The sequence below is a fragment of the Glycine soja genome, chromosome 10, assembly GCF_004193775.1.
Source record: "Glycine soja cultivar W05 chromosome 10, ASM419377v2, whole genome shotgun sequence".
Classification (NCBI taxonomy): domain Eukaryota; kingdom Viridiplantae; phylum Streptophyta; class Magnoliopsida; order Fabales; family Fabaceae; genus Glycine; species Glycine soja.
In genome coordinates, this window is record NC_041011.1 from 3,218,330 (window position 1) to 3,246,325 (window position 27,996).

General features: G+C 34.5%; 4 protein-coding genes and 1 pseudogene across 4 annotated transcripts; 3 read left to right on the plus strand and 2 right to left on the minus strand.

The window, feature by feature from the left end:
- Window position 1: 1 nt before the first annotated feature.
- On the minus strand, window positions 2-3,643 carry LOC114369955 (CDT1-like protein a, chloroplastic). The gene is made up of 7 exons (XM_028327235.1): window positions 3,263-3,643; window positions 3,067-3,186; window positions 2,732-2,969; window positions 1,423-2,163; window positions 729-924; window positions 558-648; window positions 2-463 (listed from the first exon to the last, which is right to left on the minus strand). Exons 1-7 carry the CDS (start codon window positions 3,607-3,609, stop codon window positions 406-408), a joined length of 1,791 nt encoding a protein of 596 aa, XP_028183036.1. The 5' UTR covers window positions 3,610-3,643; the 3' UTR covers window positions 2-405.
- Window positions 3,644-5,720: 2,077 nt separating this feature from the next.
- LOC114372063 (autophagy-related protein 9-like) lies at window positions 5,721-12,785 on the plus strand. Its single transcript, XM_028329455.1, has 10 exons — window positions 5,721-6,017; window positions 7,006-7,653; window positions 7,761-8,081; window positions 9,101-9,323; window positions 10,479-10,658; window positions 10,774-10,980; window positions 11,109-11,186; window positions 11,309-11,379; window positions 11,492-11,602; window positions 11,763-12,785. The coding sequence occupies exons 2-10, from the start codon at window positions 7,079-7,081 to the stop codon at window positions 12,586-12,588; spliced, it is 2,592 nt and encodes an 863-aa protein (XP_028185256.1). The 5' UTR covers window positions 5,721-6,017; window positions 7,006-7,078; the 3' UTR covers window positions 12,589-12,785.
- A 1,671-nt stretch (window positions 12,786-14,456) lies between these two features.
- Window positions 14,457-18,429, plus strand: LOC114369162 (protein KINESIN LIGHT CHAIN-RELATED 1-like). Its single transcript, XM_028326349.1, has 2 exons — window positions 14,457-16,218; window positions 18,013-18,429. The coding sequence occupies exons 1-2, from the start codon at window positions 14,579-14,581 to the stop codon at window positions 18,218-18,220; spliced, it is 1,848 nt and encodes a 615-aa protein (XP_028182150.1). The 5' UTR covers window positions 14,457-14,578; the 3' UTR covers window positions 18,221-18,429.
- Window positions 18,430-21,389: 2,960 nt separating this feature from the next.
- Window positions 21,390-22,843, minus strand: LOC114371033 (annotated as a pseudogene).
- Window positions 22,844-25,697: 2,854 nt separating this feature from the next.
- On the plus strand, window positions 25,698-27,979 carry LOC114371017 (protein DOWNY MILDEW RESISTANCE 6-like). Its single transcript, XM_028328419.1, has 4 exons — window positions 25,698-26,029; window positions 26,612-26,862; window positions 26,969-27,287; window positions 27,586-27,979. Exons 1-4 carry the CDS (start codon window positions 25,826-25,828, stop codon window positions 27,835-27,837), a joined length of 1,026 nt encoding a protein of 341 aa, XP_028184220.1. The 5' UTR covers window positions 25,698-25,825; the 3' UTR covers window positions 27,838-27,979.
- Window positions 27,980-27,996: the final 17 nt, after the last annotated feature.

Here is a 27,996-nt window from a genome sequence, read left to right on the forward strand (position 1 = left end):
ATGCCATAATCTAGTTCAAATAGATCGTATTGATCAGCTTAAATTAGGATGAATTATATCCTGTACAAAAAAACACTGCCAATCCACACCCTAGGTAAATAATTAAAAAGGAGTGTTTCCTTTGATCTGGCTGTATTGTGGTACTCACATTTTACAAAAAAGCACAGCCAATCCACCAAAAAGAATATATATATATATATATATATATATATATAGAGAGAGAGAGAGAGAGAGAGAGAGAGAGAGAGAGAGACACACACACACACACACACGATTGGACAACTACAAGCAACTCAAGAAAATAAATAGTTCATCTACGAGTAGCCTAAAACACTGTACAAAACAGCACCAGCCTTAATAAACCTCCAATGGTACTTTCAATTAATTTATCTGTCTCCTTGCTCCCTATGTTGCTTCTTCAAGGGATGCTCGAACGGTTTCAGGGCTCAACATTTTATTTATGCTACCAAAAACACATAAAACAATGGAAAAGGTAAGGTACATAGTTAAAATAGTAAATTCAAAATAGAGAACACTATAAAACCAAAGGAACTTACAATAATAGCAAATCCCCACTAGAGACCTGCTTCTCAGAAATCCATTCTGGTGCTAGTTCTTGCAACAAATTTAGCTGCTCTTCAACTTCACCTGCGAATACAAAGCAGAAAATTTTAGTGTTCAGAAAACTATAAAATAGTAAATCATTTTTGCATAAATCAGTGCCTTACTTCTGTCAGCAATATCACATCGGCTTGAGATTATCTTGCTTACAAGCTCTGCTTTAGTGATACAATTCCGCTGTCTAAGTAACCCACGTATCATGTCAAAGAGCTTAGGGAGGCTAGCTATATTTTTCTTTCGTTTCTTTGCTTCTGTGATAGCTGGGTCTCTTTTCTCCATGGCCAGCCTTTCCTTTTCTCTAATCTGCAAGAGACACAGTTAATGTTGGTCACTCTCTTGCAAAGGGTTAAAGTAAACCCAAATAGATCTTGGGCCCAATATTATTGAAATGTTCATGAAGTAGACAAACTCATAAAAGTGAGGCTGAGATAAATTATGTTCTATGTACACGCAAATCATCCATATGCACTCACTAGTAAAAAAAAAAAAGCTTTAATTATGCTTCATTGGACAATAGATATAAAGGTGAAGCAAAGCCTCAATACTCACAAGATCATAATTGTTTTCAGTCCACTTTCAATATTTGAGAAATTTTAAACAATAGTTAATAATTTTTCATTGCAAAGTAGGTCCAATGTCAAATGGAAACCGTGGCTGTAAAACTTTTAGCAAAGCAATAAGATGCTTTAGCATTTAAGCTAATAAACTTATATAGGAAATTTAAAACCATAGGATTTTTTATTATCAAAACAAATAAAAAAGGATATGTAACATGTGACACATCGTGAAAAAATGGCATACCGATTGGATAGTACTTTCTTGGAGGGTGTCAAAAATATCATCCTTGTTCTTCACTGGAGTGTCAAATTTCAATGACCTTGAGCGAGGTGGACGCCGAGCTAACTTGTTCAAAGAACTGATAGAGTGGTCATCTGGGCTCATATAATGCCTTTTGGGTGACCGCAAGGCAGGTGTGGCACTCATCAACCTAATTGGAGTAGAAACAAGTTTAGCTGGAGTTGACATGGCATCAATGCTCTTGAGAGACCCATCTTTGTTTTCGGTGTACTCAGTGGTTTTGCTTGGAGTAGCAGGGTGAGCACATGATGATTCCAGAGGAGCACAAATTGTTAGACAACTTTCACTACTAGATGCTTCTGAAGCCAACTTAGCTGGGGACGTTTTCAGATGAGATTCAGTATCCACAAAGGGTGTATTTTCATTCCGGCTTGACTCTGAAACTGGAAAAGCCAGTGGCTGTAATAAATCTAACAGAGGATTTTTCTGTACATCATCTGCTCTAAAGGATGGAGACATGTGAGAAGGTGCTGCCAGATGCTCATTAGGCAATTCAACTGATGTATTGACAGGTACAGACAATTTCTCATCCAAGTTAGCAGACTCTGCATTATTGACAATGTCACTATAACGCATGCAGGGTGGCAATTTTGTTGGGAGGCGAGTTTCCAACATGTCCAAAACACTGTCTTTCTTTGGGCGATTGAATGGCTCAGGCAATGTCCCTTCTGGAATTTCATCACCCTGCACATAGAAGCATCCTTCAGACCAGATAATATGCATGATTAAAAAGTAATTAGTGTGACTGCAGATAATACGCATGATTAAAAAACAATTAGTGTGATTGCAGTAGTAATTGCTCATTATAAAAAAAATAAACCGGATTAGTTAAAAATTATCATCCTTTATGAATTGCGGATTAGTGTGATTGCAGATAATACGCATGATTAAAAAGAAATTAGTGTGATTGCAGTAGTAATTGCACATTATAAAAAGAATAAACCGGATTCATTAAAAATTATCATCCTTTATGAATTGTGGATATCCATAAAGAGGGCAAGACTTAAGATGGAACAACATCTCAAGGACTCAGCCTTAGCAACAAGAAATTCTCAACAAATACTATACCATTAGCACACCTATACTAATATAGTATAAGAACAACCACAATCATGAACAAAACTACACAATCACTTAGTGTAATAATGCTTTGCCGGAACAAAAATCAAATAAAAAATCATTGGCAATAAGAAATGCTTCAAAATAAATCTCATTTTAAGAGTTACGCTAATAGGAATTGTTTGTGTCCTACCTCAGGATGAGATTCACAAAAATCTCTTAGCCGTGCCCGAAACACCTTCTTCAGCGACACTCTCCCACGTTGTGGGGGCAACTTGGCATCATCGGCCTCTACCGCATCAGGGTCTAAAGAAATGTGAATATCCGGCTTCATACAACTCGTCCGTTCATCAAGCACAAGATGCTTCTTAAGAACAATAGCATTAGGCAAGATAAATTTCAACTGGGCTAGATGACTGTGAGTAAACCTCCTAAACAAGTCAAATCACACAATTTCTTGATTAAACCCTAAAACTAACATAAAACATAAAAAATTAACATAAAAAACCTAGATGAATTGAATGGTACCTGTCAGTTAAAGATTCAATCCTTGAACTGATTGAAGTAAAGGTTGGAGTCCACCGTTTCAGACGGTGCAATGAAACCAAAGTATCCAAGCGATCGAAGAACTCATCCAAAATTTCATATCTGCACACACACACACACACAAGAAATCAATAAAAAAAATTTAAAAATGAAAAAAGAAAATCAAAATGTCAATTACTTCTCGGGAAGCTTGTTGGATTCATCATCAGTAGTCTTTGGTTTGCTGGGAGAAGAAGGCCACAGTGAGATTTGCCTCCTGACACTCTTGTTCAGCGACGATGACGATGGCGCCGACGTCATTTCAGTGCATTGCTTCTGATCCTGCAAGCGCTTGCAGGCGGCCTTTCTGATGTCAGCGACGGAGAGCGCGACGCCACGGTTGCGGATTCGCTGCGGCGGCTTCTCCGGCGTCTTGGAGCTGAACTGGACGGGGCTTGGGGGTTGGGACTTGGAGCTTCGGAAATTGGGTTTTTTGTATCTGCCTCTGCACGTAGGAGACGCAGTTGCATCTGAGGATTTGTTCATGGTGAATGGGGATTAGGGATAATTTGACGCTAGAATTGAAAAATTAGGGTGAATCCTGTATTTATATAGTGGGTTTTTTCGCGGGAAAACTGGGGTGGCGTGCCTCGGTGAGATGAGATCCCGTTGCTTCCCGCCAAAATGTGGCGTTGCTTCCCGCTAAAAGCCCAGCCCAGGAAGGGCGCGGTACTGATATTTGGGCCTTTTTCGGTAATTGGACCCAGAGCCCAGTGTATGAATGGAGCTCCTCTCTGGCCGAGCACGTAACTGTTGAAAGAGGATATTCCTTTTGGGTGCGTGCGTCTTACGATTAAAGTCAAATAGGAAAACTTCTTGGACAGGTTACCTTGCAATGGAGATTCACTTCCTTGATCCAAGCTCTTGTTGTTGAGGATGCTAGGGGTGTTTCATTACTGTGGTTGATCAGTCTAGTCTCTTTTATTGCGTTTCCCTCATTATAAAAACTACACCAATTTCATTGCACGTTTCACTTTTTTGTACTGACTCTTTAATTAGGGACAAATTCATATCAGTTGTTCAAGGAAAATTTCGTTATAGCAATGATAGTCTACTGCATCTGGCTGTCTAGGAACAAGCTGATTTTTGAAGATTATCAATTTTCTATAATAGGAGTTATTAGTAAGATTAAATTTCTTATGTATAGACAAGCATACCTATTGCATTTGTTTTAACAGATTTAAGCCTTCTTGTATTAGGGAGACTTTTGTTTTTCTCTAGGTGTCGAAATATACCTCATTTAGTGTTGTATCATTTTGGGTTTAATATCATTTACATTTTTTCCAAAAAAAAAAACTAAACCAATTTGACTAACATTCTAGTTTGTCCTAAACTAATTAGTCCATAGGTATTTACATGTTTAAGCTCTTCTATGTTTTTTTTTTTTTTTACGAAAGCTCTGTCAATGTTTAATCTCAAGCAAAAATATATATATTTCTTATTAAATTATGTATGTGTTATGATTGTTTCGGATTCATAGATTATTCAAAAAGCTTGGTGCAAAGAATAAAAGTTTAAGTTTGTACTGTGCATTACATAATTAAAAGAAAAAGATGTGGAGAAATAACAAGCCAAGTCAATTATAATCAGCATAAGATTGTCGTGTCAATTAAGTTAGTTAAGTTCCAAATTTGTCAAACTTTGTTTATGAATTATCATAATACAAATGGACGTTCTTTAAACTTTGAGAACGGGTGTAGTTTAGCCCCATTTAGTCTCAAGTTTCTTTTTCATAGAAAAAGAAAAAAAATTGTTATATTTATATAAAAAAAAGAAAAACTATTAACAAAAACATATATAAAGGAGTGGAATTATAAATGACGGATACTTAAACAAAATTAAATTATTTAATAAAAAATGATTAGGATCGTATGTAATCCATCTCCCCTCATTAACCCAAGCTAGTCTAAAAAAAGATTTACAAAATATATATCAATTAATTTCTTATCAAAATTGAGATATTATATTCACTATTATAATTACAATTATCGTGCACACATTTCTTAGATGATTTTATCCTCTAACTCATTTTAAAAATAATCTCTAAATATCTTATCTAAATTATTATAATGATAATTACCTAATTTTGTGTACATATTTCTTTGACAGTTTTGCCCCTAACCCATTCTAAAATTTACCTCTAAATTATTATAATAGATAACTCATTTTTTGTTGCAAAAAAATTCATACATAATAAATAACTCCTCAAACATGAGAATTATTTACATTTTTTAACCATTTTTAATTAAAAAATAAAAACAAAAGATATCGTTTGTTTTATTTTATTTTAGATTTAAGAAATTGTTATTCAAAATTTTTTTTTAAGGATATTGTTAGTTTAGGCACAGAGTGCCTGTTAATAAATCAGATTCTTTTTTTTTTTTTCTGAGTCTGTTAAGAAATCAGATTCTTTTTTTTTTTTTCTGAGTCTGTTAAGAAATCAGATTCTGATAGATTTTAATCGAATTCAAATAAAATATAAATAAAACAATATTATCAAATTATCCGATTCTTATAAAATCTTTCCAACTAACCCCATAAATACCCTATTCTTCTACGAAAATTACACATTCTTAGCATAGCCGCTTGAAGGCTTCTTGCTTTGGTAGAAGAAAATAAATTTAGAAAGAAGAAGAAGAAGAAAAAAGAAAGAGTGAATAATATATGAAATTATTATCACTGTAATTTCCTCTTCCTCCACGCAACCAAAAACAACAAAATCCCCTCTCTTCTTCTCTTTCTTTTCCTTCTTTGTCTTCATCGCTCATTCAATCACTCGTTGCACAACTTGCCTCGTCCTTTCAAATTCTTCATCTTTCGCTGCCTTTTCCCCCAAACTCTGTTTCTCTGCATCCTCAACTTCCCATCCTTCCATGTTTTCTGCTTAGTTCTAGGTAACTTTACCTCTTTTTTTTTTTTTTTTCTTGCGCAAAAACCCATCTTTTAATGCTTGAATTCTCGTATTTTCGTGTGATTTTCGATGCTGAATAGTCGGTTTTATCTGGGGTTCTATTTTTGTATGTAATTATATTGTTTGACTACTTTCTGTTTTAATGAATTTGTTTGTGTCGTTGAAGGTTTTTTTTTTTTTTTGTTACTTATCTAGTTCTGCTTGCAAGTGTCATTAAGCAGGTAAAATTATGGCCTTGTGATCGTTCTTGTTTCGTGCAATGCATTCTGATAATGTAGTTGTACTTTGGTTCCTCACTGAATTATTCGGCTCAATTTGGATATATACTATGCCACAGCCACTTCCCATTCTGGATTTTTGTTTTATATATGCTAACAAAGAATATCTCGTTGTTTTTTCACCCGCCCATCCTAATGGAATTTAGAAAGAAAGGGTGAAATTGAAATTTTTTACCTTTATCTGCCTCTTAAAATTTGGGGTGGAAATGTGTCTATTCGGTTAGGCTGTATATTTGTAACATCAATTGGCATGTTGTGCAATTATGTTCCTCTGATTTGGGGTCTAGTGTGTCTCATTATAGATTATGTTAGCATGATGTGTCTATACAAATTTGCTTGTTGGTGAGGACTGGGTATGATGCCGATAATGAACTGAGATAGTAGAGGTTGGGTATGATGCTGATGTCTTTGGTAGATAGCTCGGCATTGAAAAATAATTAGCAACATTTTTCATGGGGCTGACTGCAGCCACTTGTATAAGACCTTGTTGAGCTGATCTTACTTCTGTTGGTGATTTGCAAATTTTAGCTTTTATTACCTCATAACTGCTTTAATAGATGCACCAAGCTTTAACTTTTCTGCTCCTTGTTCAATTTGATAGTTCATTAGGATGAAGTATGAAATACTATCTTGTAATATCTCTTTATGTACTGCCTTTGGAAGATACTAATATTGATTCTGTCGTGTTTATAGAATCTCCTAATATTCATTTAGGTCTTCGGGGCATGGACTGGCTGTTTATGCCAACTGTCAGTGTCTGTGAAGAATGTTTAACAAGCCAAGAGGTGCTAGTGCTTTTAATGTATTGAATTGGAAACGTCAAGGTGAATCATCTGTGACAACAGGTTTACTTCAGGATGTTCCACCAGAGATTGAATTGTCGGATTATAGAAGGATCCCAAGTCCAGGTAGTGAGAGCCCTTCAGACCTACTTAATGGTGAGAGCCTAAATGTAGAACCCATTGCTGATTTGGATTTCTTCTTCGAAAGGCTTTACAGCTACTACTGTGAGAAAGGGCTCTGGTGCATCATCATAAAGTGGATAGTTGAACTTCTGAGTCTTGGTTTCACCATATGTTTTTCGGGTTTTTTCTTACTATATGTTGACTGGAATGGGCTCCGAAATGCAAAGTGTGGGATGAATGCAGTTGAATCTGGAAGGAAGCCTTGTGATCTTGCTAAAGAAGCTCTTCATGAGCACCCTTTAACCCCATTTACACTTAGCAAAGCTATTATTGTTGGATACTTGGGAATATTTTCTATCTATTGGATATTTTGCTTCTTGAGATTCTTTGTTCAACTAAAGGATACTTTGGATATCCGACAGTTTTACTACAATAAGTAAGTATTGGATGATAAACAATTGAAATGTATTGAGTTCTAAGGGATTGATAAATTTTGCATGACTCAAGCCTTTTTGCCATAATTTAACTTTGATCTTCTTGCAGTCTCCGTGTTACTGATAATGATATTCAAACCATGCCCTGGGCTACAATTCTTGAAAAGGTTGTTCTTGTGCAAAGCTCACGACAACTCTGTGTGGTAAAGGATCTTTCTGCTCATGACATGGTAATGAGGTTGATGCGGAAGGAGAACTACTTGATTGGAATGCTCAACAAGGGTGTGCTTTCTTTCCCCATTTCTCAGTGGGTCCCAGGTGCTGGACCTACAGTGAAATCTGGTACTAATGGCACACAATATCGTCTAATGCTTCCCAAGACCCTTGAGTGGACTTTGAACTGGTGCATCCTGCAAAGCATGTTTGATCGGTATGTTAATTATTGAATTAATGCCTTTTCTTCTACAAATAATCATTATATTCAGTATCACTTGATCCTGTAACTTGTAAATAGACAGTCTTTCACCATCTCATGTGTAGTTATTAAATTTTTCTTTAGACCATATTTAGAAATGATGTGTTGGTCTGAAGGATGCCATTTAGGTGCAGGATTGTGACTCATAAAAAGTTACAATTGATATATAAGCATCTGTTTTTTTATGCTCAAAACTATCAAGAGACATATTTCACTTTACTCTGGATGTTAAGCTTGAAAAATGAAATTTATTGGGCGGTTGACATTGGTCACCTTAAAGAAGTTCTTGAAAATTTTAATCCCTGTTTGATGCAAAGCTGTAATATGGAGGACCTGTTTAGAAAAAAAAAAAACAAAAAATGAGGGATTAAAAACATATTTAAGCCTAAAGTTTTGGTTGTGGCGGTACTGCTACCAATGAGTAAAATTGTGAATGGCTGGGGCCTAGAGTGACAGGTTTCACACAATCTCAAATCTTCATAGCTGCTGAAAAACAAAGACAGGGCTAGGATTTTTTTTTTTTTTTGATAATGATGGACAATGCATGTAAACTTTTATGATGATTTGGACAAGTAATTTGTATGAGTGTTAAGGCTTAAGTTTGCTTTTGGTCTTTGAAAATGTGACATCTTTCGGTTTTAGTCATTATTTAAATTTTATTTGTTTTTAGTTCCTATATTTAACAAAAAAATAAACTTTTTAGTCCCTTGCCATGGACAAAAAGCACATGTTTTTTTGTAATTTTTAACCCATCACCATGGACATCAATACATCATTGGGTTTAGTCATTATTTGTTTTTAGTCCCTATATTTAAAAAGAAAATTACACTTAGTCCCTTAGTATGAACAATCTTTTAATGACAAATTAAATTTAAATAGGAACTAATTTTAAAACCGGCATATGTTTAAGCCTAATGTTTATAATATTCCGTATCCAGTGATGGCTTTTTCATTTGTATGTGCTTTCTCTGCAGAAACTTCTGTGTCAGAAGAGATTTTGTGTCAAATCCAAAGACATTAAAGAAAAGGCTTATGATAGTTGGGATTGTAATGCTTTTACTTTCTCCATTTCTTGTCATATTCATGCTGGTATATCTCTTTCTGAGGCACGCTGAACAATTTTATAATCACCCAAGCACAGCATCATCTCGAAGATGGTCAAATTTGTCACGATGGGTCTTTAGGGAATTCAATGAGGTATCATTGTTATTTTTGTCCCTTTTTTGCAGCCCATTTACTTGCATGGGTTTAATGTTATATCTGAAAATAATCATTATACAGGAAATATTTAAAATTATAGACAATTATTAGTTATTGCTTTGTCTTTTTCCCTTTTGGCCAGTATCTTGCCTTGGCAAGGCAAGATTAGCAAAAAGCCATCATAGTTACTTTGTTCTCATGGTTACCAGCCCATTTTTACTCACATATTCTGAATCTGGTCTTTACTTCCAATAAACATTAGCGAATGGAATGAAAATATTTTCTTAAATAGAGTTAGTTTACTTGTTTAACACAAATCATTTGAATATCAATGAGTAACTGACTATATATATAGGGGTTTGCTAATATGCACTCACCACTTTTTTAGTTGGTGTGCATTAGCAAGTGTGTACACCAAAATAATTAGAATAAAAAATTATTATCTTCTTAATTTAATTAATTTATTTTAGGGTATTAAAGTAATTTTAGACATTGTATTAAAAAAAACAAAAAATCTGATTTCTCTCTCCTCCATAACTCTTGTATCCCACTTCTTTCTCCTCCATATCTCACGTCCCCGTGCCCCCATATCTCCCATCTCACCATCATGGACATGCTGCAAGGTTGCAAAGAATGATGGTGATGCACGCAAGGTAGCTTAAGCAAGGAGAGGCATATAAATGGATGGGGAAGTTATTAGAAATTCAACATCCTAAATATTTCTTGGGCAACTTTCTGATAAATGTAGTTTGTTGATGAGATGCGGTGGTGGCATAATGGGGAGTTGCAGAGACAGAGCGGAAACGGATCTCTTGTATCCTCAATCTGATTTCTTGCAGTGTTTTTTTTGTTTTTTAAATAAAATGTGTAAAATTACTTTAATATCCTGAAATAAACTAGTTAAATTAAGGAGATTATGGTTTTTTTTGTCCAAATTATTTTGGTGTACACTGCTAATATACACCAACTTAGAGGTGAGTGCGTATTAGCAAACCCCCCACCCCACACACACATGGTGTATGACAGTTTGGAAATTGTGTTGTATATGTGCTCTATTGTACTTTCAACATAAAGCTATTACTTGTTTGAAAGTGGTATTATGTATTTATTGTTTTTAGCATACTTCATGCTTACCGATAACTTGTGTTATAGGTGGATCATCTCTTCAGGCACCGGATTAATAGCAGTGTATTACATGCTTCTAACTATATCAAGCAATTTCCTTCACCTATCATATCTATCATTTCAAAATTCATATCATTTGTATCGGGTGGCTTTGCTGCAATTCTGATCATCATTGCTTTTATAGAGGAGTCTCTGCTGGAGGGTCATGTAATGGTTTTTCCATTCTTTTGCTGAAACAAGTTATAAATACATGTCATGACATTCAGTAATAATAGCGTCTTTTTTTTTTTTTTTTTTTTTGAAAAACAAAATATCAATCCAGATATTTGGTCGGAACTTGTTCTGGTATGCTGCTGTTTTTGGAACTATAACTGCTATTAGACGGGCTGCAATTGCAGATGAGCTTCTAGTCATAGACCCCGAAGGAGCAATGTCAATGGTAGTTGAGCATACGCATTATATGCCCAAGAGATGGCGGGGCAAAGAAAGTACTGAAATGGTCCGGATTGAGTTTGAAACCTTATTCCAGGTACTCTTTCAGGTGTTGGTTAACACATTTGCATTAAAGTAGACCAACCCTTGTGTGTTCTTCATTTTTTTCGTTGTAGCATAGGTTTGAATTCTTCTACTTATGCTAATATTTTTTTGGTGGTGCAGTATAGTGGGATGATGTTACTTGAGGAGATGGCCTCGATTTTCCTTACTCCATACTTACTTCTGTTGGTTGTCCCAAAGGTCATTGCTGTACTTGGACATAATAATTTCCCCTACTTTTGACTGCAGAACAATAGAATTATGACTTAATTTTTACACCAGATAGTGTAATGTATTAAGTATGTTTTCTTTTCATTTTGCAGCGGGTTGATGATATCTTGCAGTTTATTGCAGATTTTACTGTAGATGTTGAAGGTGTTGGTCATGTTTGCAGGTTGGCATGGAATTGATATAATTTCAGCCATTATGTTTTTTGGACTTCTTATATTAACTTGTTAATGGCAGGCAAACCATATTAATTATGTTTTATTGTATGATATTATCAGTTATAGTGTCTTCAATTTTCAAGAGCATGGAAACAGTAATTATGGTTCTCCGTTTAATGCACCTCGCAGCCAGAGAAGTTCCCAGGGGAAGTTGGAGAAATCATTTTTGAGGTATGTTCTTGGCTGAGCTCTTGATAGTCATGAGACTGATCTGTTAAAGTTCTATTACAAATTATTTTCATTGAGGTTTTTCTGAACCTCTCAGGTCTTAGATAAAGCTCTTGGGACAAAACATGGTTATTTGTTTTCCTAACTTCTGTTGTCATTGCAGCTTTCAGAGTAGTTACCCTTCATGGGAACCAAATGCTCAAGGGAGGCAGTTTCTGCATAATCTGAGAACATTCAGAGACCAAAACTTAGCAGGACACATAAACCAACATGGGTTTTCCCCTCCTAGACTGTGGAGAGGCAGTCCCAACATGGGAAGCAATGGAGACAGAAACAGGTTTACATCCAGGGAAATGCCATATAGTACTTTTGCAACTGGCAATCATTTGGGTTCTTTGTGGCTAATTGAATCCAGAAATCAAAACAATCATCCCTATCTTCTTGATTGGTACTACACTTCCCAACCTCATGATACAGCTCAAAGACATGTTCAAGCTGATGATCCATTTGAAGTAACGGAGCATCAATTCCCAGATTGGATGCCCTCTATCTTGGTACAAAATGAGCAACACGGGCATGAAGGATACATAAACGAGTATTGTGATGAACGCGCCGCTTCCCATCTCGAGGCTTCCACATCAGCTCCCATCTTCAGGGAAAGCCTAAGTCAGGATCAACATTCCATTGATATGCCCCTCACTGCCAGGAGTCGTTGGTGGGCAAGAAGTGATCCCCAGAGTGGACAAGGTCAGACAAGCTTTTTTGAGCCACCAGATTTCAATCACCAACCAGTATACAATTACCATGATAATAGAGGGTCAGAGGATCAAGATCAAGAACAACACTTGTACTGGGGAGATTATCACAAATTATCTAGTACAGCACATGCAGATGATTTATATGCAGGAGAATTCAATCTTCTTTTTGATGATGTTTATAGCAGTCCTCCAGAAAATCCCACTGTAAATCCTAGCACTGCAACCTTTTAAGTGTGATGGCTTTGTCCTTCATTATTTGTTTTGGCTGGTTCTTGCCTTTGGAATGCAAGAGTTCCCAAGTCATGATTGTCATTTCTATGTTATTTGTGTGGAAATGGAAACTATTCTTTGCTGTAAATAGATAGATTCTTTGACATAAGGCAGTTCAGATTTCTATAATTGTTTTACGTTAAGTTACTTGAGTCAAAGCTGGGCTTTACTTTTTTTTATTATTATTTTTTTTTATGCATTGTCACTATAGAAAGTTTTATACTATTACCAATTAGAAATTACGAAACGTCTTTTGAAAGTAATTATTATAACAATGAGTGGAAAAAAATCTTATGAAACGTGCTTAAACGTCTTATGAAGCGTCCATAAATTTATAATGGTAATTTTTTATTAGATTAAGAGTGGAAAAAAAATCTTTACTATGACTTATTTACTCACTTTTTAATTGTACAGTTACAATCTCATAATTAAACAATGAGTTGCTAAATTGCTGTGCAATATTTTATGCTTTCCTATAAATTGATATATCATACAATCTTTACTATTTTAAGCAAGTGGAATCCTACAACTCCAAAAAAAATCTTAAAATAGAAAATAAACCCAAAGCTATATCACTTAAATATTTTATACTTTACATCACTTAAATGAATATTACAACCTATCTCATTCTGAGAGATCATTCATATGACATTAAAATATAAGTCAGCCAAACAAAAAATAGAAAATTTTCTCAAAAAAATAGAAAATAAGCAATTCAATATTTTCTCCATTGTTCTTTAGAATAAGTTGTTGATTGAGTAGTTTTGAACTTGATTTCCTTAAGTAAGGTCTTGAATTTAAGTCTCGTGGATGAAAAAATATGGTTGGGAGAGAAGATTCCATTAAAGATGGTTAGTTAGGATTTCCAACAAAGTAAAAATTGATGGATACTTTACACTATTGTTATGGTGTCATGATGATAAAAAAAAGGTGAGAAACTGAGGTTATCCTAATGTATACCAGTGAAATCATAATTTGTGAATGGTGAGGATATTTTATTTTTCCTAAAAAATTTCATCAAAAAATAAAAGAATGTCAAGGGATTTGCTACAATATAATATTGCTTCTAGTCCTATATATAAGCAACAAATGATATTTTTCTTTGGTTCTAATTATAAACAACAATGACCATTTTTCAAACTTATTCAAAATTAAACATCTTTTATATCTTTAATTTTATTGTTAACTCTATTTACTAGACATCCACTAATTGGACTATGACTATTAATGTTAAATAAGACTATCACTTACAACACTTATACTTAAGGACACTTTTAAAATAAAATTAAAATTTATGATAGTATTAAACGTGATAATAATTTTCCTTGGTCTTGATGATTTGTCTTATATATAAGATTGAAGGTAGTATTAATTAATGTATATTAGGAGATAAATGGTAAAGTTAGAGAAGAGAAATTACTCATTAAGAATTTAATGATAAAAAATTGATAAAATTTAAGATAAATGATCAATTTGATCTTTGTACTTTACACTCAATGTCAACTTAGTTATTTTATTATGAAAATAATCAATTTAATTTACAGATCCATAAATGTTTAGATAATCTAGTCCTATCATTACCATGTTAATGTTTTTGGTAGTATATTTACAAATTATAGACTAAATTCATCATTTTCTTAATACATAAATGAAATTGTTAACGAGCATAAGGTGGAGGGACGAAATTGATCATTTATTCTAAAATATATTATTGGCTAAATTTTTAATGCAATAATTTTAAGAGAAATATCCTTCTCAAAAATAATATTTTTTAAGAGAAATACGATGTAATACCATCTTGGGAAAACGACGGCGTTTACTGCATATATCTCTACCCTGCTTTTACATTCTCTCTTTCTTTCCCCTGCTTCTTCAATGGAGGGTTTTACAAAGGTTTAACTTTAACCCCAAACAAACCTTGAAGCAAACGAAAGCTTTTCAACTCACCACAATGAGAAAACTCTGGAATTCGCTGTCTCTCGTCGGTCGTCGGAGATCAATCTCTTACTTCTCCAAATCGTACACTTCCGATGCACCTTTCAACTGCTGCACCAAAACCCACGGTTTACTCATCAGACCCAACAACAAATTTGCGACCACCCCATTTCGAAACATGGACACCCTCGTTCAGAAACCCTCTCCAATCCCCTCGAGGCAGCGAAAAATCATGGGAAAATCGCAGCTTGAAGAAGCTTTCGAGTCCGCAGAAACCACCGAGGAAATGCTCAAAGCCTTCAGCAACATGGAAGGGGTTTTTGAGGAGAGAGAGCTTGGATTAGCTTCTTTGAAAATTGGCCTTAAACTTGACCATGAAGGTGAGGACCCTGAGAAAGCTCTTTCCTTTGCCAAGAGAGCTTTGAAAGCCTTGGAAAAAGATAACAACAACAACACCCCTTCTTCTTTGCCTGTTGCCATGTGTTTGCAGCTGTTGGGGTCTGTTAGTTTTAGCTTGAAAAGGTTTAGTGATAGTTTAGGGTACCTTAATAGGGCTAACAGGGTGTTGGCTAGGTTGCAGGATGTGGGTGTTGTTAGTGTTGATGATGTTAGGCCTGTGTTGCATGCTGTGCAGCTTGAGTTGGCCAATGTTAAGAATGCCATGGGAAGGAGGGAGGAGGCTCTTGAGAATCTTAGGAAGTGTTTGGAGATTAAGGAGGTGACTTTTGAGGAGGATAGTGGGGAGTTGGGCAAGGGGAACCGTGACTTGGCCGAGGCTTATGTCGCAGTTTTGAACTTCAAGGAGGCGCTGCCATATTGCTTGAAGGCGCTGGAGATTCATATAAAGGGGTTGGGGATGAATTCGGTGGAGGTTGCGCACGACAGGAAGCTTCTCGGGATTGTGTATAGCGGGTTGGAGGAGCACGAGAAGGCGCTGGAGCAGAATGTTTTGGCGCAGAGGATTTTGAAGAACTGGAATCTGAACGCGGATTTGTTGCGTGCTGAGATTGACGCTGCGAATATGATGATTGCTCTGGGGAGGTATGATGAGGCTGTTTGTACTTTGAAGGGTGTTGTGCAGCAGACAGAGAAGGATAGCGAGACTCGGGCACTTGTGCTTGTGTCGATGGCGAAAGCATTGTGTAATCAGGAGAAGTTTGTGGACTGCAAAAGCTGCTTGGAGGTTTCTCTTGGGATTCTTGACAAAAGGGAACGAATTTCCCCGGTGGAAGTTGCTGAGGCGTACTCGGAGATATCAATGCAGTATGAAACCATGAATGAGTTTGAAACTGCGATTTCGTTGCTGAAGAGGACACTAGCTTTGCTTGAGATGCAGCCACAAGAGCAGCACTCGGAGGGAAGTATTTCTGCGAGAATAGGTTGGTTACTGTTGTTGACTGGTAAGGTGCAGCAGGCTATTCCTTATTTGGAAAGTGCTGCTGAAAGATTGAAAGATAGCTTTGGTCCCAAGCATTTCGGAGTGGGTTATATCTACAACAATTTGGGGGCTGCGTATTTGGAGTTGGATAGACCCCAGTCAGCAGCGCAAATGTTTGCAGTAGCAAAGGATATCATGGATACATCTCTTGGTCCACATCATGCAGATACAATTGAATCATGTCAAAACCTTTCAAAGGCTTATGGCGAGATGGGAAGGTATGGATGGTTTTTGTTGGTTTGACTTTGTATCTTGATATTGTCTCTCTTGATTTGTTGATTCTGAGAACAATTTTTTTGGGTACACTTATTATAATGTGATGTACTGCATTCTATGTAACTCTAATGGTCTAAAAACGCAATACTTTTCATGACCCATTAGAGTGCCATCTAGATCTCATTGGAACTACTGATTTTTGGATTGCGAGATTCCTGGATGAGTGAATTCCCATGCATTCTCCTCTAATAATTTATTACAGAGAAAGAGCGTATGATGGTTAATATATCTGTGTGTTTTCTCATTATGTTTATTGACAGCTTCCTAATAAAAATTACTCCTTCAGTCCCTAATTATAAGACCCTTTCAGAAATTTGTTTGTCTCTTTTTATAAGATCCTTTTCTAATTTCTAGATGTATTAATTATTTTTTTCCTATGTACCTTTCTTAATTATTTTCTCTCCAAACATTAATGGGAAGCAATTAAGTGGATAAAGAGATAAGAAAAAGATAATTTTGGAATGATAATACAAATAATTGACAGATTTAATGTAATTAACTAAATTAACTACTTTTCTTAAGGGACATGAATTAATTGAAATGGTCTTATAATTAGAGACAGAGGGAGTATGCTATACTCCTTGTCCTTTTACTTCGGGTGTCTCCCTCTGCCCTAGTTCTTATCATTCACCAAACTAAGTTTTATACTTTTACTGCCTCCTAAAATGAGTTAATTTGTAAACCACTCTCCTCTTTTTTGTACTTAGCATAGGATTTCTGATTTGGTAGTCACACTGCATAGAGTTCTGTTATTCAAATGTTAGATAAAATGTAATTGAGTTGAAAGATTATCCTTGAGGTTGGGTCTTGAGTTCAAGGGATAATGTCCTGAGGAAATGCTGCATATCTAGACACCCATATAGGTCTTGCTTCTGTTTTGAACTTTCATCCAAACATATTTCAGGATTGAGCATGGTTTGAGCTCCATTGCTTATTTTATTTACAGTCTACAGAAATTTTCTTTTGGAAGTTGTTTAACTTGTGTAGTAATCCTATCCTGGGAATATATGTTAAAATTTTATCCTATATGGTGCAGTTGTTGCTGTTTGATGGGCACATATGAGATATGGGTAGATAGCTAAGTTCATGTAGGAGAATTTCCTCTTATGTTTGACACCATCTGCACGTTTTATTTTGTTCCATATTTCTGCAAGTAAATACAAAGATGTCATGTTAATAAAAGATTGATAAGTTAATTTCTCTGGTAAGCTACCTTTTTTGTTTAAAGTTTCTTAGGGCAATTCAGTCAATTTTTTCTGTTTATTAAATTTAAACCCAAGAGGACGAGCCCTGGTGCAGCGGTAAAGTTGTGCCTTGGTGACTTGTTGGTCATGGGTTCGAATCCGGAAACAGCCTCTTTGCATATGCAAGGGCAAGGCTGCGTACAATATCCCTCCCCCATACCTTCGCATAGCGAAGAGCCTCTGGGCAATGGGGTACGAAGTTTTTTTTTAAATTTAAACCCAAATTGTTTGTTCATTCATATATTGAATAACAGTAAAGTTTAGGAATTGGGAGAAATGTGTTGCTAGCACTCCTCTAGGAATCAAATGTAGCAATACACTCTTATTGGGTGAATGGAATGCACAAGCATGTTGCTGTCTCTCTGGGGAGTATCTGCAACTATCTCTACTTGTTATAATTTATTTGTTATGCCATGGACAAAACTGATATGTCTGTCTGACCAAAGGGATAAGTTGATGCTTTTTCTAAACAGTTGAATCTTAGAATTGCAGCTATGTCCTTGCAATTGAATTTCAACAGCAAGTTGTTGATGCTTGGGAAAGCCATGGAGCAAGTGCAGAAGATGAGTTTAGAGAAGCTCAACGACTTCTAGAACAATTAAAGAAAAAAGCCCGTGATGCCTCTGCAAACGAGCTTCATATGAAGGCTTTGCCAAATGAGCTTCCTATCAAGGCTTTGCCCTTACCACATAAATCCTGAACAGTTTTGCAGATTTTCCCTTTCACACTGCCATTGCATATTGCAATGAATATCTATTACTTTGGTGATAGTTTGACAGTTTTGTGGATTCCTTACAGATTTATGTAGGTAACTACTGAAATTAAGTAATACTTATATCCCATATCCCAATCATATAGTATTTTGGATTTGTCATTATATTATTCAGGTTATTTTTTTAAAATTCTAAATCAGTACTCAGTTGTTTGTCATTAATAATATGGAATTTCCTCTTCAAATAATATAGTTCTTTTCCTATTTGTTTTTTAATGTTGTTGCTATGCTATGGGGTGGTTCATGACTTAGATTGGGTTGAGTTTCTTTTTTGGATAAAATCAAATTTGAATCAATTATATTTTTCATTGGTTGGTTTGATTTGGATTCTGAAATTTTTTCGATCAATCTGTACCAAACCAATGGGATTAAAATGTTAATTTGGTTAAAGTTATCAGATTATGATGTTTTTTTATATCTTTTTTTATTGTTTATTTTATATAATTTTATTTTATATTAATGTAAGGTAATATTCTTTGTTCTTTAGTTGAATGATTAATTATCATTTTATTTAATATTAAATTTTTCTAGTCTTATTACTTTACATATCTTGTTAATTTCTTTTCTTAAAATATGATAAAAATATTACATAATAAACATAATTAAATTAAGATACTTTGTAACATTTGATAAAATCATAAAACAATTAAAATACGAGTTTAATTAAAATAAGAGTTTAATGTTCATGTGAAATCTCATATTTCATACATAATAAAAAAGAATAATATGTTCGGTTGAAGATTTATCTTGGATAATGAATCGGATCGCATCATTATTTATCCCTTTTTTTTTCTATTAATTCTAGGGAAAAAATTTAACAACAATGAAAATAATTTTATATTGTCATCTAATCATAAATCATCACTTGAAGTATTTTAAGATAATTATTTTAAAAGTTAATAAATTTATCATATATAATGAGTTGTGATTCAATGATTGTGTATAAATTTTTATACTATCAATGTTTAACTATTTTTCTCTTAAAATAGTTGTATGACAAATATTGAATATGCTTTATATTTCTAAGATATTAAATGTTTATAATTTTTCTTTAATACTTCCTTTATAATATTGTTGGAAAATTTGTAGAACCATTGATAACAAGATATTACTTGTTTTTTTAATCTTGATAGAGGGTGTTTGTTAAGATATTTTAATTATTTTTTAATTTTTTTACTAGCTGAAAAATTTGTTTGATGGTAAGATAAATAAGTTTTTTTTTAAGTAGCTTCTAGTCTTTTTTTAAAAACATTACTTGAAATAGTATTTTCTATTTTTTTTTATATTTATATTTGCAATATGAGAGAAACTAAAATTAGCTAGCACATGTCTTATTCATTTATTATTGTTAGCCTTTGAAGTCTTTTTTTGAGAGGTTAGCCTTTGAAGTTTGAAGAAAACAAATTCAAAGTTGACGTTTCATTTCATAAAGTATTTAATATTTTTGTTCTTTTGTAGCTTTAATAGATTTTGTTAAGCCCATGGAATAAGTGTCTATACATACTGAAGTATAATTGGTTTAGGCTTTTGGGAGTGAGAAAAATTATTAGCATATGTTGTTGCTTGATATAGATTCCTAGTTATTCTAAATTGCTCAATAAAGTTTTGACCTTCAAACAGTGAGGACGAGCATAGTAGAGAACAAGGACGAGGAAGGAAACTACTGTAATTTCTATAATGGTCCATAGGCGCTTGCTTGGAGTTGAAGGGCAAGTTACTGTTCTTTTTCTTTTTTATCACAGTAGAGTGTCAAACTATGACTGTAGATTATTAAAACAAAAATCAGTGTCATAAGGAACTTGGCCCACGAGAAATTGGTTTAAATGGTACATGTTTCCCTTAAATAAGATATTGGGTTCATGTTGTATATGAAAAAAAAAACCTTTGTATGGATGGTTCTTATTCAGAGATGGATGGTTGTCTTGTATAAAAGATACCTTCTAGTCTAGACTAAAGAAGGAATTTAAAATAAAAAGTATTAAAGAATAAAATATTTAATAGAATCCTAAATTAGAAGGTAATTTGAACAACTGGTTGTTATATAAGAATTGTTCATCAACGGTGTTTTGACATCATAGTCTAAATGGCAGTCCCTGTGACAGCTTTGTCTAACAACGCCATGAGTGCTATTTACATTTTATATAAAAAAAAAGTTTCAAGTCATAAATTACTTTGTATTAATATTCTTATAATTGATGCCGAGTTCTAGAGCAACGTTAAAGTTGTCTTGATGACCACTTGACATGATTTCAAATCTAGAAAAAGTCTTTTTACTCTTTTGTGAAGCGAGGAGCCTTTGACACCAAGGTACATTAGATTTTCAGTATACTTAAAATTCCATTCTGATTCTCTTGATTCATGACAGAAATCTGTTGCCAGCAACCTTCCAAGGGGAGAAATGTTGTGACATTAAAAAAGAAAAGTCTACTAACGCCTAGCCAAGGGGAGATAGTGGTTAAGACTTTAAAGGAACAAGGACAGAGGCGGAATACCTACCAACCATAGTGTTAAAATTAAGCCACATTCAATGCTGTATTATGTAGTTGCCCCAATATCCATATGATTGCAATGAGGCAAAAAAGACACACTAGTGATAATTTCCACAAAAGACATTTCTCATGCTGCTACTTATGGTTTCTCATTGCTTGGGTCCCTATGCTCTCTGGCTTCCAATAAATAGCTTCTACTTATAACACTTGCTTGCTTGTTCTACCCCCCATACACCTTCCCCGGACCCAAATACAATACACTCAAATCAAATAAAGGAAGAGGGATGAATCATGAGCATCATAGCATGCAGAGAAAAAAAAGGACCCGGAATCAAAATGCTTGGCAAGTTCTCAAGTACTAGTGTACTCAGTGAAGAGAGAAGGGGGAAGGGAGTGGTCGCGGATTCGAATCTCTCTAACTGATATTTATAACAAAACTAACATTTATCGATAAAAAAAACAGTGAAAAAAGAATGAGTATGAAAGTGATACTCTGCTAACAATCATTTACATTCATTTTTGTGAGTAAAAACCAAACTTTAGAAAGGGAAAATACCCACGCCTTGCAATTTAAGCAAGGTACTAATTACTAAAGTCTAAAAGCAAAGTTTTTTTTTTACTTTTTTCTCAACAATTCCACTGTCAGACTCACTAAGTCACTATCATTGCAAAAGTCACTCTACAGTCTGCATTTGCCTCTGCCGTTTTACACCACTGATATTCAAAGATCTTTGCTTCATTTGGATAACTGAGCCAATCCAAACTTGAAGATCTCCATTCTGATAACTGAAAGTAAAAAAAAAACAATAACCTGAACTCCAATTCTGATCAAAGAACAACAATACTAAAAAAAGTACCTATAGAACTGCATCTAATAAATTTTGTCCAAAAAACAAAAGAGATGGAAAAAAATTAAAAAAAAAAAAGAAAAGAAAATCATCTCACATTAAACATCATTCTCCAAAGGAAGAACTGCATTTTTGGATCCCTTTCCATAGCAAAACGGGAAGAATGGTCTTCGACATCTGCTATTACAATCCTCACTAGCACTAGCCTCATTCTGAAGCCTACTTTGTTGTATAATGACTTGAGCATCCAAGTAAGTTTGTCTATCATGTGCTGAGTCCATTGAGAAAGATCTTCTAATAGGCTGAATGAGGAACTGATCATCTTTCTTTCTGATATCAATGCACTCATCTCCCATGATGGAAACATGGTGGCACTTCCTTGTAGAGTGGTTTCTATGTGCCAAGCTTCCCCTTGAGTCATTCCTCTCTTGTTGTTGCACCTGTGGAAGTGCTGCTCCATGTTCTCCTCCAAGTTCAATAACCACAAAATCTTCATCACTTCCCATGTTGGAGAGTAACTGAGAATCCTGAGGAGAAGAACTTGGTGCTATGATGTGGTCCAATGGACAGTGGGTGGTTCCTGAAATGCCTGATCTGCAAAGTGGACAATTGGAATTGGTCTGAAGCCAAATGTCAATGCAGTCCAAATGGAAAGCATGGTTGCAATTGGGAAGAACTTTCAGCACATCATGTTCCTTGAACTCAGTCAAACAAACCACACAACCATAATACACACTTTGATCCTCACCTTCTTCTTTTATGAACTTAAAAGTTGGGATTTCTCTGATGATAGAGTCATCAAGCCCTCGGTTCCACATGGTAGGAGAGAATGCTATGAAGGGGTCCTCGTCGTGCCGAGCTCGAAGGATGGAAATCCATCTCATTGGGTTAACTTGACGCCAGTTTGAGCAGTATTTGGTTAGAAAAGTGAAGTAGCTGAGGAGTAACAAGACAGTGGCCAAGATGCTGAGAACAACAATGACTAATATGGGAAAGGCATAGTCTGAGGAAGCAGGTTGTGGTGGGTGTTGGAGTGTTCCAGCCTGGGTTTTGATGGGTGGGAAAGCTTCATAACCAAGCTTGTTGTTGTAGGAGTGGTTCTTTCTCAGTGCCATAAGGAAAGATGTGAATGAGAGATGTGGAATGTCTTCATAAATAGGTTTGACTAATAGGATTAACTCTTTTTTATTTGTTTTTAACTCTCTTTTAGTCTTTCTAGCTCGGAGTCAAAACTAATTCCTGAGATAGGTGACTTATTTTTCCCAACAAATATGTTTTTATACCCAGGAACTTGAAATTAAATCTCTAACCACATACTTAAGAGATAAATAAAAGATAATGTTATTTGTCAATCATATTGATAATTAGCCAAGTAAAAGAAAAAATCATCTTGTCTTGGATATAAAGGAGTCATGCTAGCAAGCAAAGTAGATTAATAAGAGACACATGTGAAAAAACTAATAATGATATTAGTATTAATTAGTCAAGGGGGACTTGAGGAAAGTGAAAACCCATGAAGAAAATGGATTAGTTCTAAGAGACACATGTGCTGATTAATTACAAGGAAAAGAAACAACTTGTCACATGAAGAAAAGCACGAGGGGTCAATATTTGTAGCATGTTTTAATCTCTTTTCAACATTTGTTGCTTACTCTTGGAGGTTTCTGTTTTCTCTTATATGAACTTTGCCTCCTCCCAAATCTCACTAGTCAGCTCACATCTGATCTGTAGTATCTTTGATGGTCCTACCACCCTACGATTAAGATTTGAATATGTGGTTATATCAGATTGATCACATTAACATCAAATAACATGAAAATATGAAAAATTTAAGATAGATACAGGGCTTCTCGTATGTAACTATTCAAACTTTTCTTGTAACACAGTTCTAGGGAGACAAACTTTTTACTGCATCTTTGTTTAGATTCAATATTGACACAGTGTGAAAGTATTTTAAGTTATCACTTAATCATGTATTATTGCATTGTTAGGAACAACTTGATACTGACAATGACTTTCACACTCGTTTAATGATGAGATAATATCTGATTGATCGGTAAGATTTGCTGTAATAATGTCTCAAAATTAATCTCTATTTTCTTATAAATTTCAATGATAATTTAATAGAAATGATGATACACCTGAACGGCTAAACCCCTGTATTCCACTTTTAAAGAGAATACAATTTTAATTCAGGTAAGATTAATCTATAGGTTCCTAAATTATTTGGAAATTTTTTATTAGGCCATAAACTTATAGATTATTTTTTATAGGGTCTGAAATCAAGCTTTCATTAAGATTCCGTTATGTACAAGGACTTGATAAAAAATTTTTAAACAATTTAAAGACTTATTGAATAATTAAAATAGCTACGTGATTCTTAGACTACTTGCAAATTTTCAATCAAATCCTTAAAAATCTCTAATGAAAATGTAGTTAAGGATCCAATTAAAATTAATTTAAGTATTTAATTAAAGACTTTTGAAGTGTAAAGATTTCTTTTTGTTGGTGAGATTTCTTTTTTCTTTTTTTAGATAATTAAGAAATTTACAAATTAATTTAACCTTTAGTTTTAAAACACAAACTTAATCTAAAGTTGCAGCAAATAAAACATACTAGATAACAGATGAAGGCGCAACAATTAAAAACAAACAAGAATTTATAATAATTCATACATTATGTTTAAACAACTAACTTAAAGGTTAATTTACTGCTGCCATATACACTAGAACTTCAAGGTCATTCGTACTCCTATTTCAGATTTTAGATATATCAAAATATAATTTTTTTTATTAAAAAAAACCTTCTTTTGAGTCATGGACTATGCCTTGGTCCCCAACTCTTACCACCAGCCAATTTGTTGGGTTATACTTCTTACATTCAACAAATTTCTTCTACACCCAACATATTTAAAAAAAAAATTCTACTTTACCCTTTTTTACTTCTTCTTCATTCCTTCCTTTTTTTTCTTTTCTTCGTATAGACTATGGACTGATAATCCTTAAGGCATTGTTCATTTGTAATTTTTGGTGCGTCCGTTGGTCTCCTCCTTCTCCTCCACGAAGCTGGTGTTGGTATTTTTTGTGGTGTGTGTTTGCTATTTGTGGTTCCTTCTTAGTTTCTCCTTTAACAGTTCCTTGTCGTCCTTCACGAGTGTCTTCTCATCCACCGTTGTGAGTAGTGCTGTGTCTTCATCGATAAGTTTTTTTTTGCCTTCTTTTACTTCATACAGATTGTCAATCCGTATGATTCATATAGATTGTCAATTCGTAAGAACTATACGGATTGACAATCCGTATAATCCATACGGATTCCCAATCCATATATTTAATACAGAAAAAAATACAGAGAAAGCAGAACTCACAACGGCTATTTTGGAATGACGATGGACACCAACCATGACCAGACACTGCTTGATGAAGACGAACCAAAAATTGAAGAGAAGAAAATGAGAGAATTTGAGAGGAGAATGAAAATGACGTGAATGGTGCAGCGGGTGGATTTCCAATTTGTATTTCAAATTTAAGTTAAATGAGTAAGGGGTAAAATTGGTTTTTCACTCAAAATATTGGGGGTAGAAGGACTATTAACAGTGCAGGAAGCAAATCCCCAGTTTGTTTATCTCTTCAATTCCATATGGGTTGGGCCGGCCGGCCTCAACTGAAGTCTGATTGCCTCAGAAAGCCTGAACAATTATCAATTATACTGTTTTATTGACAAAAATATTAAATTGTTTTAGGGAGGTATATCAACCGTGGACCCAAATAAAAAGGAGGGTATTACTAATTTAGAATTAATCAAATATGCGTCACTAATGACATAACCACGGTAATTTCTAAGCATAAAATAATATAATTCTAAAGAATTAGATAATAGGGAGCCGGCAAATTAAATAAGCAGAGAAACGCTCAATTTAGTTTCTGTAAAATACAGAATAAATCATATTAATAATTAATACGTGAAGTCCTAAAAAAATATATTTTTGGCTAAATTAGTCGTTAATACTACATTATCAGCATGCAAAGTAGGCCTCCTTAAACTAATAGGATCAACTCTTGTTATAATGTATAGTCGAAGAGATATAGAAATTCACGACATATATTGTTCTTCAACCTCAACGTCAAGACCCCGATCCATTTTTGTCTTTAGTTTCACTAGTGATTAGTGAAGAGGCAGAATCAAGATACTAAAAACAGATGGATCAACTTCTTTCAAACCGTTTCAATGTGGGATCTCTCCCTGAAGACTACATATTCCCACCAGAATTAAGACCAGGAGACCTCAAAGTCCCCTTCAGCACCAACATCCCAGTGATTGATCTCAGTGAAGCACAAAATGGTGATAGAACTAACACAATTCAGAAAATTATCAACGCTTCTGAGGAGTTTGGATTCTTTCAGGTTCACTCCATTATTACTTATTTTAGTAGTATTATAAATGTTCTTTGAGCAAGAAATAAGATTTACAATCATGAAACACATACCCCTCTCTTATTTGAAATGTCCTCGTATTAGACATATTTTTGACACCAACATTTCCTGACACTTGTTCGACACTTCTAATTAGTTGTCTAATTAAAAAATAATCTTTTGTTAGCTTAGACACTTATGTCCACACCATACCTTTACCTAACTCAAACACTTAAACCGACACATCTATATCGATAGACACACATCAATATTATTAAAAGTCAGCTTAAAATATCATATAATGTTAATGTCTCATGCTTTTACAGAATTTAGGTTTGTTATCAAAGAAAAAACATAGAATGTTAGTTTAACAAAGGTGAATATACCATCAACTTAGATATTTCTTTATGTTTCTTATATTTCAGACAATGACTATGTCAGAGTGTCTGTGTCCGATGTACGTGTAGAATTGGTGCTTCATAGATTTCTAATGCACAATTTAAACATTTATAGATTATTGAACCTGCTATGCTATAGTAATGTTTAACGGAAACTAAAGTGAGATGAGAGCAGGTTATCAATCATGGAATCTCGGTGAACTTAATGGACGAAGCAGGGGGTGTTTTCAAGGAGTTATTTGAGATGCCGGCTGAGGAGAAACAAAAAATGTGTTCAAATGACCCTTCAAAGACATGCAAGATGTTCACTAGCAATGTCAATTATGCAACTGAAAAGGTTCACCTGTGGCGAGACAATTTTAGGCACCCATGTCATCCTTTGGAGCAGTGGCAACATCTCTGGCCTGAAAATCCAACTAACTACAGGTAAATCAATGTGACATTTTAAAACTTGTATTTCTTATTTACAATAAAAAATTGCATTGATTCATCCAAATATAACTTGAATTAAGGAATTGCCATTTTTTGGCAGAGAGTGTGTTGGGGAGTTTTCAGTTGAAGTTAAAAAATTGGCTTCAAGGATCTTGAGTTTGATTAGTGAAGGGCTTGGTCTGAAGAGTGGATATTTTGAGAATGATCTTACTGGATCAATGGTTCTTTCAATTAATCATTATCCACCATGCCCTGAACCAAGTTTGGCACTTGGAATAACTAAGCACTCAGATCCAAATCTCATAACCATTTTAATGCAAGATCATGTATTTGGCCTTCAAGTATTCAAGGATGGAAATTGGATTGCGGTTGAGCCTATTCCTAATGCATTTGTGGTAAACATAGGCCACCAGTTGCGGGTACATTTCTCTTAGAGTCTATATATGGATTATTTTCTTTTCAATTAGTGAACTAATTGATACAATTAAATTAATTTGTTATGTATTATTTTTAATTTCTAAATCTTTTTCAATTTTGTCAAGCGGGTCTAGTTCAGCTGGTTAAGCAGTGTGTGTAAATTATTGTAAATCTTTTTGATACTGTCTTCAATTCCTACAAGATAAAAAAAAAATCTTTTTCAATTTTGTCTCTTTATGTAGCGTAAATGTACTAACAGACAAATTTTGTGGACTTGTGGTGGGTTACATTGGAGTGCAGATAATCAGTAATGGTAAGCTACTAAGTGCTGAGCACAGAGCAGTGACAAATTCAAGTGATACTCGCACCTCTGCTGCTTTCTTCGTAGCTCCTTCAGAGGAATGTATCATAGAGCCAGCACAAGCTCTTACTGCTGAACATCACCCTCCAATTTTTAAGTCCTTCAAATACAAAGACTTCATCTCTTACTACTTTGCCAAAACTGGTGATACAGAAGTAGTGCTGAAATCATTTAAAGCACCCAAGAATTAAGTGAAATGTTGAAAGCAAAAGGTACATGTGATATTCGATGATGTAATGAAGGGAAACTTTGGTTTCTCCCTGCTTGTTTGTCTTAATTTAACGGTAGAAAAGATCCTTCAAGAAATAATTGAAAAAATATTAATTGGTTTAATTGTCTTTTAGCCTTTA